This window comes from Hyperolius riggenbachi, chromosome 11, assembly GCF_040937935.1.
Source record: "Hyperolius riggenbachi isolate aHypRig1 chromosome 11, aHypRig1.pri, whole genome shotgun sequence".
Lineage (NCBI taxonomy): Eukaryota > Metazoa > Chordata > Amphibia > Anura > Hyperoliidae > Hyperolius > Hyperolius riggenbachi.
Window position 1 is genome coordinate 10,475,313 of NC_090656.1, and position 13,424 is coordinate 10,488,736.

A 13,424-nucleotide genomic window follows, 5' to 3' on the forward strand; every position below is an offset into this window, starting at 1 on the left:
ATGCCAGACATACATAAACCACCAGAAAGAATGTACAATCGGTGCAATCAAATATTAATATCTCAGAGTCAGAATAAACTTTATCATTTAAAGAGACTCTGTAACAAATTGTTTATCTTTATTTCTTCTATGCTATAAGTTCCTATGCCTTTTCTAATGTGGTCTGGCTTACTGCAGCTTTTCCTAATTGCACAGTAGCTGTGTTATCTCTGTTATATGATCTAATCTTCTCTCTATAGTCGGCACAGTCAGGCTGAGGCAGTCAGACTGGAATGTGCAGGGCTGCTTGTGATTAGCTAGAAGCTGTACACACCCCCTGCAGGCTCTGTGTGACTAACACACTCTGCTTAGCTGAGCCTATTAGAAGCTGGTTAGTTTGTTTGTAAACACTGCCTAAAACTGGCAATTACAAGCCAGGTTTGCAGCAGAGAATGGCAGAAACAGCACAGAGGGGACCAGGAGCACATAATGAATAGAATGGTATGCTTTTTATTGTAAGAATTTCAGAGTACAGATTCTCTTTAAAGTGTACCAGAGCATAAATAAAGAAAAATCAATACTTACCCACTGCTTCCTGCAGCAGCATAAACACGAGTCCCTCACCGTCCTCCTGTGGTCAGCTGTTCAGCCGCGATCAGCCCCGGTAACTGTCTCAGTCACATCCAGTCTGGGTCTTCTGCGCATGCCCTGACCTCCTGCGCATGCGCACAAGACCTAGACTAGAAATGACTGAGCAAGTTACCGAGGCTGATCGCGGCTGAATGGCAAACTACTGGAGGACGGCGAGGGACTCGCACCTGTTTATGCTGCTGCAGGAAGCAGCGGGTAAGTATCCATTTTTCTTCCTTCTTCAGCTCTGGTACACTTTAAGGTGTGAGGCTGTGAGCTGTGCTTCAGCACAGGACCTTCAGTGGGTGAGACGGGGAAGAAATTACACTAGAGTATGAAATCTCACTTGTCTTCCATTTACAATTAGGGCTGTTTTTAGGCATAGGCAAGCCAGGCAGATGTCCATACTTTACGGAATTAAATCTATTTAAAATAAGAAAATAAAAGCAGTGAGAAATGATTTCTTATTGAAGACGGTAATTTTTTTTATAAAAACACTGTGCTGCTCGAGTTGGATCCCATGAATTTTGATGGATTTCCTTAGACTGTCTCGCTGAAGGGTGGTGGCACTGAGGGGTGTTGGTGCTAAAGGGTGGTGGCACTGAAGGGTGGTGGCAAGGAGAGGTGTTGGCGCCGAAGGGTCGTGGCACTGAAGGTGGTGGCGAGGAAGGGTGGTGGCGCTGAAGGGTGGTGGAAAAACAATAACACTTACTGTAGTTGGACATATTTGTGTTTTGCAGGTAATTGCCAATGTTTCTGGCTGTGATGAGGCCACTCTGCTGGACTGTCTGAAGGGGAAGTCAGAAGAGGAGTTACTCGCGCTTATTGGCCCGCTGGTACTGTATACTCTGTCACTAACAAATTAAGATTTTTTTTTAATTGAAACGTACCATCATGATTTTTGTAATAGTCGCCTTATCAATTGTTATTATTATTAATAAATATATATCTCTATCTCTTTCTCTCTTTTTTTTTTTTTTTTTTTTTTTTTTTTTCCCCACCATTTGCCCCTTTTTATAAACTGCTTTGGAAGATCGCTACAAAAGAACCTTTGTAAGGACTGTGTATTACAATGCGAGTTTATATTGAACCTTTGTTTGACTTATCTTATCCTTATGCCGGGGATACATGGTACGTTTCCCCCTTAGTCGAGCCGCTGATGGCTCGATTGATAATTTCCGACAGGTCCGATATCCCCGCGGACGGACAATAGCGTGGAGTCGAGCGGAAGATAAGGAAGCGCGGGGACGAGCGGGAATCGATCCAGACGCGGCGGGAGTCAATCCGGCGGCTTATCGAGGGTCGTACTGTGTATCCCAGCATTAGAGCTCTATTGGGAATACTGACCATTATCTCCTAGAAAGAACCCACTCCTTCTATTGTCTGTAAAGGTGGCCATACATCAGAAGATTATGAGCAGATTCGACCAAAGGACAAATTTATCTCTAATCGAATCTGATTAGAGATAAATTTTGTCTCTTGGTTGAATCTGCCCATACACTACAGTCCGATTCCCGTCCGATTTCAGCATTTTCAGGGAATCGGCTGAGCCGCCGCGTCCGCCCCGACGCTGCCCCAAAATGTATAAATGTATGTAGTGTGTGCATTTTATACATTACCTGTCCTGTAGCAGCTTCCGCGCGGTGTCCGTCCATCTTGCCGGATAACAGCCGCATACACGCTAGCGGCGCATAGCGTCTGACGTCAGACATAGCGCCGCTGGCGTGTATGCGGAACCCGGCGAGATGGACGGAAACCGTGGGGAAGCTGCTACAGGACACGTAATGTATATATGCACACACTACATACATTTATACATTGCAGCGGAGGGGGTTTCGTGGTCTTGCTCGTTTGCAAATCGGTCGCCGTACCGCTGCGCACCCGACCAACCAACTTCGGCCCGACATCTTGCAGCATGCATATTCGACTGTGCGGCCAATTTCCGTCCTGGAATTGGTCGCTTTGTCGGTCGGTCATGCATTTGGCAGCACCAATTTTCATCTAATTCGATTATAATAATCACATTGGATGATCGATTGGTTGGTCGGCTACTGTATGGCCACCTTAATGCTCCCAGCTAAGTATGAACCTGCCCGTTCTATAGTGCTTGGAGCCATCAATCAAGCATTTAAAGTGAACGGGAGGTAAAAATAAACGTACTAACGTGGTAATCCCCGGAGACCTGTTTGTGACGGTGCTGTAACGCTAACGCCAGCCGATAGTCTGAAACCAGCCTAAGGCCACATACACACATCAGACTATAGTCTTTTGAAAATGAAAGATCACAGACCAATTTTACCCCCTTCCATGTAGTATGAGAGCCATACTCTACACAGTCTATTCTATGGAGCTGAACTCCCCATCAGACAGAAATCTTTGCAAGATGCTGCACACACAGATGCTGTACAGACACAAAAGATCAGTACCTGCCAAAGATCCGTTCCTGCGAACTGCATTCATAGTCTGAGATCTGCAGATCATCATACACACCTTGTTTAACCTTGTTAGCGGTATGGACGAGCTCAGCGCCGGAAGGCGCCGCTCAGGCCCCACTGGGCCGATTTTCAAATTTTTTTTTTTTTTTTCAAACATGCAGCAAGCACTTTGCTTGCTGCGTGTTGATTCCGATCGCCGCCGATGTGCCGCTATCCGCCGCGTAACCGCTGCCCCCCCGCCGAGACCCCTGTGCAGCCTGGCCAATCAGTGCCAGGCAGCGCTGCGGGGTGGATCGGAATGCCGGATGACGTCACGACGTCGATGACGTCATTACGATCGTCGGCATGGCGACGGGGGAAGCCCTAAAGGGAATCCCGTTCAGAACGGGATTTCCTTATGGGCTAGTGCGCCGGCGGCGATCGAAGGGGTGGGAGAGAGAGCGCAGGGAGGAGGGCATCATGTAGCTAGCGCTAGGCTAGCTACATGATAGGGAAAAAAAATGTTTTTAAATACTGCTGCGCATGCACCCTGGCGCTCTTAATAGAACGCCAGGGTGGTTAACTGACATTCATCTGCAGATCAGACCATCTGCAGATCTGAAAATTCATCCTGGTGGATCTGATCTGTTAAACAAGGTGTGTATGATGATCTGCAGATATTATAGACTATGAATGCATTTTGCAGGAACGGATCTTTTGCAGGAACAGATCTTTTGAATGTCTACAACATCTTTGTGTGCAGCATCTTGCAAAGATTTCTGTCTGATGGGAAGTTCAGCTCCATAGAATAGACTGTGTAGGTATGACTCTCATACTACATGGAAGGGGGTAAAATTGGTCTGTGATCTTTCATTTTCCAAAGACTATGGTCTGATGTGTGTATGAGCCTTAAAGGATACCACAACTGAAATGTGACAGAGATAGACATGTGTATGTACAGTGCCTAGCACACAGATAACTATGCTGTGTTCCTTTTTTTTCTTTCTCTGCCTGAAAGAGTTAAATATCAGGTATGTAAGTGGCTGACTCAGTCCTGACTCAGACAGGAAGTGACTACAGTGTGACCCTCACTGATAAGAAATTCCAACTATAAAACACTTTCCTAGCTGAAAATGGCTTCTGAGAGCAAGAAAGAGGTAAAAAAGGGGAATTTCTTATCAGTGAGGGTCACACTGTAGTCACTTCCTGTCTGTCAGGACTGAGTCAGCCACTTACATACCTGATATTTAACTCTTTCAGGCAGAGAAAGAAAAAAAGGAACACAGCATAGTTATCTGTGTGCTAGGCACTGTACATACACATGTCTATCTCATTATGTCACATTTCAGTTGGGGTATCCTTTAAGGAATACATGTATCTGCAGCTGATTCATTTTAAGGACATACATTGGCATAAATTACACATGTTAAGGTTGATTCCCTCTAACAAATGGCATGCCTTATCAGAGTTAACATGCCTTATCAGAGTAGCACAGCGAGCACAACGAACTTATGCCTGCTAATTGGCAATGATGAGAGCTCCACCCATCCTGACCTGAGCCCCTGCGGGTCCAATCACTTACAGGACATTATCCCCACACTTTGATTGGCCCAATAGGCTGCCTGTCAATTTTCCTGTTAAGACCAGACAAGTATTTTACGTCTCATTTTACTCTGGAAAAAATGTACTTTGTATTTTTATATGTTTACATGCATTTAAAATGTTATGTTTTTCACAATAGTGGTCCTTGAACGTTTTTTTGGGGAGAAGTTAATCCATTACTGACCATTCAATTATTTGCACTTACAGGTATTTGTCGCTCCTCCCGCCGCCGTTGATGGGGTATTCTTCCCGAAACCTGCTGAGCAGATATTGGCGGACAAAGAGAATAATCCGGTCCCATTTATGACGGGAGTTTCGGAGCAGGAATTTGGCTGGATCCTCCCCTTGGTAAGATGCAATGCGGACACAACATTCATGACCGTTCACTGCATTAGCAGTAGCGAGACTTCTATAAAATAGCTTCCGGTCCGCGTACGTATCGTTCCACCGCCAGTGCAGGGCGAGTCGAATGATGGCCAACCCTGCTGCCGCTCAAATTCCCGGCGGGGTTAAATACTATTCCCCCTCCGAGTCATAGTAAGGGCCATTTTCCACTAGCTGCGTTTTTGCCTAAACCGCATGTGTTTGCTGATTCTTAAGTGCAGCCTGTTTAAAATAAGAATCTTGGGTGGCCTTTTCCACTGCTGCGTGATCAAGACACAAGAAAAAACAAGCATGCATAGTAAAGCAATTAAGTATTGCTATCAAGAAAATATATATATATATATATATATATATATATATATATATATGTGTATGTATGTGTGTGTGTGTTACGGCCAAAACCCGAAGTCTGGCCACTTCGGGTTCTGGCCGGTCAGAATGCGAAGTGGCCGCTTGATGCGGCCAATATAAGAAATGCTGCTGGTTTTCTGACTTTGGCCGGCCAGAACGCGTTCTGGCTGAATGTGGCCGGCCAAGTCCCGACGCTCACCTATTTGGTGTCAGGTCCCCGTGTCCCACTCAGATCTCCGTCCTGTTACGCTGTCCCCCGGTCCTGTTCGTCTGCAAGGACCCTGGGCTGCCCAGATACTGCCTGCGAGCCGGGGATTGGTGTATGCTGCAAAGCGGCTGGCTGCTGGGGGGAAATGGTGTAAAAGCGGGCGGGCTGCTATCCGCAGCTCAGATCTCCGTGTCCTGCTGGTGTCACGCTGTCCCTCCTGTCCCGTTCGTCCGCGAGAACCCTGGGCTGCCCATATACTGCCTGCTGCCTGCAAGCGGGGGAATTGGTGTCCCTGAAATCGAATGTCCCGACGCAGCTCCTCTTCACTACAGGTGACACAGGGAGGGAGGTAGCTGTTTCTCAGGTGCAGGTGACAAGGAGGTAGACAGACACAGAGGGGGGAGGTATTTGATAGGAAGATGGGCCGACTTATTTAATCAATTGGTGGGGGGGGGGGGGGATATTGAAAGAAGATTAATTCATCACTACCATATAGAAGACAGAAGGGAGAAGAACACATGGAAAATGTGGAAATATGTGCTGTGAAGTGAGGACCCTTGCCTGAAGTGCCTGATGCTGAGGGAACAGGTAATATTGTAACGTGTGCCCCCCCACTTCACTGTTTGTTTGTGATGTTCCTGGCTGCAGCTGCATGTGTTATTGCATGTGTGGTATTTCTGACAAGGCTAGGAGTTTGTTTTTTCTGCTACTGCTGCGTAATTGTTGTGGAAATTCTTTTGTGGTTTTCGATTCAAAGCGAAAAGTTTTGTGTACCTTGGTGCTGTGGCTGCCATTCTGTGGTGCTTTCCTGAACTTTCTGTGGTAGTTCAGTGTACATGCTGCTGCTGCCATTCATAGTGTAATTATTCCACCACCACCACCATTCTGTGGTGATTATGTGAACATTCAGCTGCACCTGCCTTTCCGCAGTACTTCCGTGGACATTCTGTGGCACTTTCATAGATATCCTGTGCTCCTTCTGCAAACATTCTGCTGTGGCTGATATTCTGTGGTACCTTCGTGGATATTCTGCAATACTTTTTTGGACATTCAGCTGAAGCAGACATTCTGTGAAATTAACATGCTGGATGAAAGTAACGCAGTTGTGGAACCAGGATTTGATATGAAAACCAGATTTATGGATGGTTTGAACTTAATGATACGAGACAAAGCAAGTAATTGTGCTATCTTTAGTCGAGAAAAATACTGTGATGTTATAGAGGAGGTGAAAGCAGCTAAAACAAAGCAGAAGAAAGAAAGCGTTGACTATCGGCGAATACGAAAATATGATGTCATCGTAGTTGATGGAACAGAAAAGCTGATTGCACCAGTAACAAAAGAAAACCGTGCTGTTTTGTACTATGTACATGCAGAAGAACTGTTTGACATACTGCACGAGACACATTTAAAAATTGGACATGGAGGTCGCACCCGGATGGAAAAGGAACTACACCTTAACCACTTGAGGACCTAGGGCTTTCTACCCCTTAAGGACCGGCCACTTTTTTTCCATTCAGACCACTGCAGCTTTCACGGTTTATTGCTCGCTCATACAACCTACCACCTAAATGAATTTTGGCTCCTTTTCTTGTCACTAATAAAGCTTTCTTTTGGTGCTATTTGATTGCTCCTGCGATTTTTACTTTTTATTATATTCATCAAAAAAGACATGAATTTGGGCAAAAAAATGATTTTTTTTAACTTTCTGTGCTGACATTTTTCAAATAAAGTAAAATTTCTGTATACATGCAGCACGAAAAATGTGGACAAACATGTTTTTGATAAAAAAAAAACCATTCAGTGTATATTTATTGGTTTGGGTAAAAGTTATAGCGTTTACAAACTATGGTGCAAAAAGTGAATTTTCCCATTTTCAAGCATCTCTGACTTTTCTGACCCCCTGTCATGTTTCATGAGGGGCTAGAATTCCAGGATAGTATAAATACCCCCCAAATGACCCCATTTTGGAAAGAAGACATCCCAAAGTATTCACTGAGAGGCATAGTGAGTTCATAGAAGATATTATTTTTTGTCACAAGTAAGCGGAAAATGACACTTTGTGAGAAAAAAAAAAAAAAAGTTTCCATTTCTTCTAACTTGCGACAAAAAAAAATGAAATCTGCCACGGACTCACCATGCCCCTCTCTGAATACCTTGAAGGGTCTACTTTCCAAAATGGGGTCATTTGTGGGGTGTGTTTACTGTCCTGACATTTTGGTGGGTGCACCCCTGTAAAGCCTAAAGGTGCTCATTGGACTTTGGACCCCTTAGCGCAGTTAGGCTGCAAAAAAGTGCCACACATGTGGTATTGCCGTACTCAGGAGAAGTAGTATAATGTGTTTTGGGGTGTATTTTTACACATACCCATGCTGGGTGGGATAAATATCTCTGTAAATGACAATTTGTTAATTTTATAACACACAATTGTCCATTTACAGAGATCTTTCTCCCACTCAGCATGGGTATGTGTAAAAATACACCACAAAACACATTATACTACTTCTCCTGAGTACGGCGATACCAAATGTGTGGCACTTTTTTGCACCCTAACTGCGCTAAAGGGCCCAAAGTCCAATGAGTACCTTTAGGATTTCACAGGTCATTTTGAGAAATTTCGTTTCAAGACTACTCCTCACGGTTTAGGGCCCCTAAAATGCCTGGGCAGTATAGGAACCCCACAAATGACCCCATTTTAGAAAGAAGACACCCCAAGGTATTCCGTTAGGAGTATGGTGAGTTCATAGAAGATTTTATTTTTTGTCAAAAGTTAGCGGAAAATGACACTTTGTGAAAAAACACAATTAAAATCAATTTCCGCTAACTTGTGACAAAAATAAAATCTTCTATGAACTCACCATACTCCGTACGGAATACCTTTGGGTGTCTTCTTTCTAAAATGGGGTCATTTGTGGGGTTCCTATACTGCCCTGGCATTTTAGGGGCCCTAAACCGTGAGGAGTAGTCTTGAAACGAAATTTCTCAAAATGACCTGTGAAATCCTAAAGGTACTCATTGGACTTTGGGCCCTTTAGCGCAGTTAGGGTGCAAAAAAGTGCCACACATTTGGTATCGCCGTACTCAGGAGAAGTAGTATAATGCATTTTGGGGTGTATTTTTACACATACCCATGCTAAGTGGGAGAAATATCTCTGTAAATGACAATTGTTTGATTTGTTTTACACACAATTGTCCATTTACATAGAAATTTCTCCCACCCAGCATGGGTATGTGTAAAAATACACCCCAAAACACATTATACTACTTTTCCTGAGTACGGCGGTACCACATGTGTGACACTTTTTTGCAGCCTAGGTGCGCTAAGGGGCCCAACGTCCTATTCACAGATCATTTTGAAGCATTTGTTTTCTAGATTACTCCTCGCGGTTTAGGGGCCCTAAAATGCCAGGGCAGTATAGGAACCCCACAAGTGACCCCATTTTAGAAAGAAGACACCCCAAGGTATTCTGTTAGGTGTATGGCGAGTTCATAGAAGATTTTATTTTTTGTCAAGTTAGTGAAAAATGACACTTTGTGAAAAAAAAAAACCAATAAAAATTAATTTCCGCTAACTTTTGACAAAAAATAAAATCTTCTATGAACTCGTCATACACCTAACAAAATACCTTGGGGTGTCTTTTTTTCTAAAATGGGGTCACTTGTGGGGTTCCTATACCGCCCTGGCATTTTACAGGCCCAAAACCGTGAGTAGTCTGGAAACCAAATGTCTCAAAATGACTGTTCAGGGGTATAAGCATCTGCAAATTTTGATGACAGGTGGTCTATGAGGGGGCGAATTTTGTGGAACCGGTCATAAGCAGGGTGGCCTTTTAGATGACAGGTTGTATTGGGCCTGATCTGATGGATAGGAGTGCTAGGGGGGTGACAGGAGGTGATTGATGGGTGTCTCAGGGGGTGGTTAGAGGGGAAAATAGATGCAATCAATGCACTGGGGAGGTGATCGGAAGGGGGTCTGAGGGGGATCTGAGGGTTTGGCCGAGTGATCAGGAGCCCACACGGGGCAAATTGGGGCCTGATCTGATGGGTAGGTGTGCTAGGGGGTGACAGGAGGTGATTGATGGGTGTCTCAAGGTGTGATTAGAGGGGGGAATAGATGCAAGCAATGCACTGGCTAGGTGATCAGGGCTGGGGTCTGAGGGCATTCTGAGGGTGTGGGCGGGTGATTGAGTGCCCTAGGGGCAGATAGGGGTCTAATCTGATAGGTAGCAGTGACAGGGGGTGATTGATGGGTAATTAGTGGGTGTTTAGGGTAGAGAATAGATGGAAACACTGCGCTTGGGTGGTGATCTGATGTCGGATCTGCGGGCGATCTATTGGTGTGGGTGATCAGTTTGCCCGCAAGGGGCAGGTTAGGGGCTGATTGATGGGTGGCAGTGACAGCGGGTGATTGATGGGTGGCAGTGACAGGGGGTGATTGATGGGTGGCAGTGACAGGGGGTGATTGATTGGTGATAGGTGATTGGCAGGTGATTGACAGGTGATCAGTGGGTTATTACAGGGAAGGACAGATGTAAATATTGCACTGGCGAATTGATAAGGGGGGGTCTGAGGGCAATCTAAGCGTGTAGGCGGGTGATTGGGTGCCCGCAAGGGGCAGATTAGGGTCTGATCTGATGGGTAACAGTGACAGGTGGTGATAGGGGGTGATTGATGGGTAATTAGTGGGTGTTTAGAGGAGAGAATAGATGTAAACGCTGCGCTTGGGTGGTGATCTGATGTCGGATCTGCGGGCGATCTATTTGTGTGGGTGGGTGATCAGATTGCCCGCAAGGGGCAGGTTAGGGGCTGATTGTTGGGTGGCAGTGACAGGGGGTGATTGATGGGTGATTGACAGGTGATTGACAGGTGATCAGGGGGGATAGATGCATACAGTACATGGGGGGGGGGGGGGGGGTCTGGGGAGAATCTGAGGGGTGGGGGGGTGATCAGGAGGGAGCAGTGGGCAGGGGGGGGGATAAAAAAAATAGCGTTGACAGATAGTGACAGGGAGTGATTGATGGGTGATTAGGGGGGTGATTGGGTGCAAACAGGGGTCTGGGGGGTGGGCAGGGGGGGGTCTGATGGGTGCTGTGGGCGATCTGGGGCAGGGGGGGTAAAAAATCAGTGTGCTTGGTGCAGACTAGGGTGGCTGCAGCCTGCCCTGGTGGTCCCTCGGACACTGGGACCACCAGGGCAGGAGGCAGCCTGTATAATACACTTTGTAAACATTACAAAGTGTATTCTACACTTTGTATGCGGCGATCGTCAAGTTAACATCCCGCCGGCGCTTCCGTATGGCCGGCGGGATGTTGCGGCGGGTGAGCGGCGCCAGGCGGAGGCGGAGGATCGCGTCACGGATGACGCGATCGCTCCGCCCATGCCCCTACAAGGACCGCCGCCATTTGTCAATACGGCGGTCCTTGCGGGGTGCACTTCCCGGCCGCCAATTGTACATACGGCGGTCGGGAAGTGGTTAAGTTCAAAAACATCACAAAAGAAGCCATTAAACTGTATCTGAGCTTATGCAAGCCGTGCCAGACTAAACTGTCTAATCTTAAGAAAGGTTTAGTTTCTAAACCTTTGCTCTTTAACGAATTTAATTCAAGATGCCAAGTAGATCTGATCGACATGCAAAGCAACCCTGACAGGCAGTACAAGTTCATCCTCAATTATCAGGATCATTTAACCAAGTTTATATTACTACGGCCTTTGAAAAGCAAAACCGCAGCAGAAGTCGCTTACCAGTTACTTGACATTTTCACCATCATAGGTGCGCCGAGTGTCCTTCAGTCTGATAACGGTAAAGAATTTGTCAGCCATGTCATTAATGAACTGAAATCTATGTGGCCTGAATTGAAACTGGTACACGGAAAACCACGGCATAGCCAAAGCCAAGGTTCTGTTGAACGTGCCAATCAGGACGTTCAGAATATGATGATGACATGGATGCAGTCAAATGACTCCACACATTGGGCTGAGAGTCTTCGATTTATTCAATTTATGAAAAACCGATCTTTTCACCAAGGCATCCACCAGTCACCATATGAGGCCATGTTTGGTTGCACAGCAAAAGTGGGACTGAGTACTTCCAATCTACCCAAAGAAATTGTAGACAAGTTAGTTACAGAAGAAGATCTTGAGAAAATCGAACACGAAATGGAGACAGCTATTCATGGAGGGGCTGCTGCTGACAATGAAAATGCTGCGGTAGCAAGAGCATCAGGAAGTTCAGTACAGTCGCCTGAGAATAGCAACACAAAACGTATGTGTCCAGTATGTGAAAAAGAGTGTTCATCAGCTCATACCTGTCAATCTTGTGGAAATGATGTCCATTCAATTTGTGGAGTAAGCAACGCTGCGGATGAAGGGTATGGAACTAACATTACTTGCTGGTTATGCCATACGAAACAAGAAATCAGGAAGAAGAGATCGGCAGCCCATGTTGGCTTGCAAGCTCAAGCTTCAAAGATGCTCAAAAATTCCGATGCAAAATTCCCACTAGCAAAAATTGGAGATAACGTGCGCATTCGTATACCAGATGTTGACAGAGGCCGTGGAGACCCAAGAAGCGTTCTTGCAGTTGTAATGAATGTTGAGAACGGTTTCTACAAGCTAGGAACAGAACATGGTGTTCTGAAACAGCTGTTCACCAGAAGTGAGTTTACCATTCTCAATGAGAAATTGATAACATTGGAAGCGGTTGGCAAAAACAGAAAAATCACTTCGGACCATCGCATCTTCCCAATCACTGACTGGCGGCCAAGGATATACTCGCTGCAGCCTGCAGCTGCACTGGAAAATGTGCAACGAATCACTGCAAGTGTAGAAGACAGAAACTGTTGTGCAATTCCAAGTGTCATAAAAGTTTGACTTGCTCTAACAAGTAAACTACTGCTGTTAAACAATATTCCTGTATTAATTTGCATTAAAAACAGGTTCATTTACTATTAGTATATTAATTTGGTGAAAACTGACATGTAACTTTTTCTAATAGTATATTAATTTGGTGAAAACTGACATGTAACTTTTTCTATTAGAAAAAGTTACATGTCAGTTTTCACCAAATTAATAAAGTTGGTATTAAAAAAAAAGGTTCAGGTCAGTTTTGGCCACATTAATAAAGTTCATTAGTAACTTATATGAATTCTCTGAGTTTTATTAATGTTCTGAGATTTGTGCATTTTGGACTTTGGCCGACTGACTTTGGCCGTTTCTAGAACTGGCTGGCCAATGTCAGAAATTCCCAGCATTTTGGACTTTGGCCGACGTCAGATCGGCCAGTTCTAGAAACGGCCGGCCAATTCTAGAATTGGCCGATTTCTGGTTTTGGCCAATTCTAGAATTGGCCGGCCGTTTCTAGAACTGGCCGATCTGACGTCGGCCAAAGTCCAAAATGCTGGGAATTTCTGACATTGGCCAGCCAGTTCTAGAAACGGCCAAAGTCAGTCGGCCAAAGTCCAAAATGCACAAATCTCAGAACATTAATAAAACTCAGAGAATTCATATAAGTTACTAATGAACTTTATTAATGTGGCCAAAACTGACCTGAACCTTTTTTTTTAATACCAACTTTATTAATTTGGTGAAAACTGACATGTAACTTTTTCTAATAGTATATTAATTTGGTGAAAACTGACATGTAACTTTTTCTAATAGTAAATGAACCTGTTCTTAATGCAAATTAATACAGGAATATTGTTTAACAGCAGTAGTTTACTTGTTAGAGCAAGTCAAACTTTTATGACACTTGGAATTGCACAACAGTTTCTGTCTTCTACACTTGCAGTGATTCGTTGCACATTTTCCAGTGCAGCTGCAGGCTGCAGCGAGTATATCCTTGGCCGCCAGTCAGTGATTGG

The 13,424-nt window shown here is 45.0% G+C and overlaps 1 protein-coding gene across 2 annotated transcripts in view; it reads left to right on the top strand.

Moving 5' to 3' along the window:
• Positions 1-13,424, top strand: part of LOC137538288 (pyrethroid hydrolase Ces2e-like) — an 83,803-nt gene that overhangs the window by 41,541 nt on the left and 28,838 nt on the right. For both annotated transcript variants that reach the window (XM_068260369.1, XM_068260370.1), the window contains exons 7-8: positions 1,350-1,445; positions 4,833-4,973. In XM_068260369.1, coding sequence (XP_068116470.1) covers positions 1,350-1,445; positions 4,833-4,973 — 237 coding nt within the window. The remainder of the gene's footprint in view (positions 1-1,349; positions 1,446-4,832; positions 4,974-13,424) is intronic.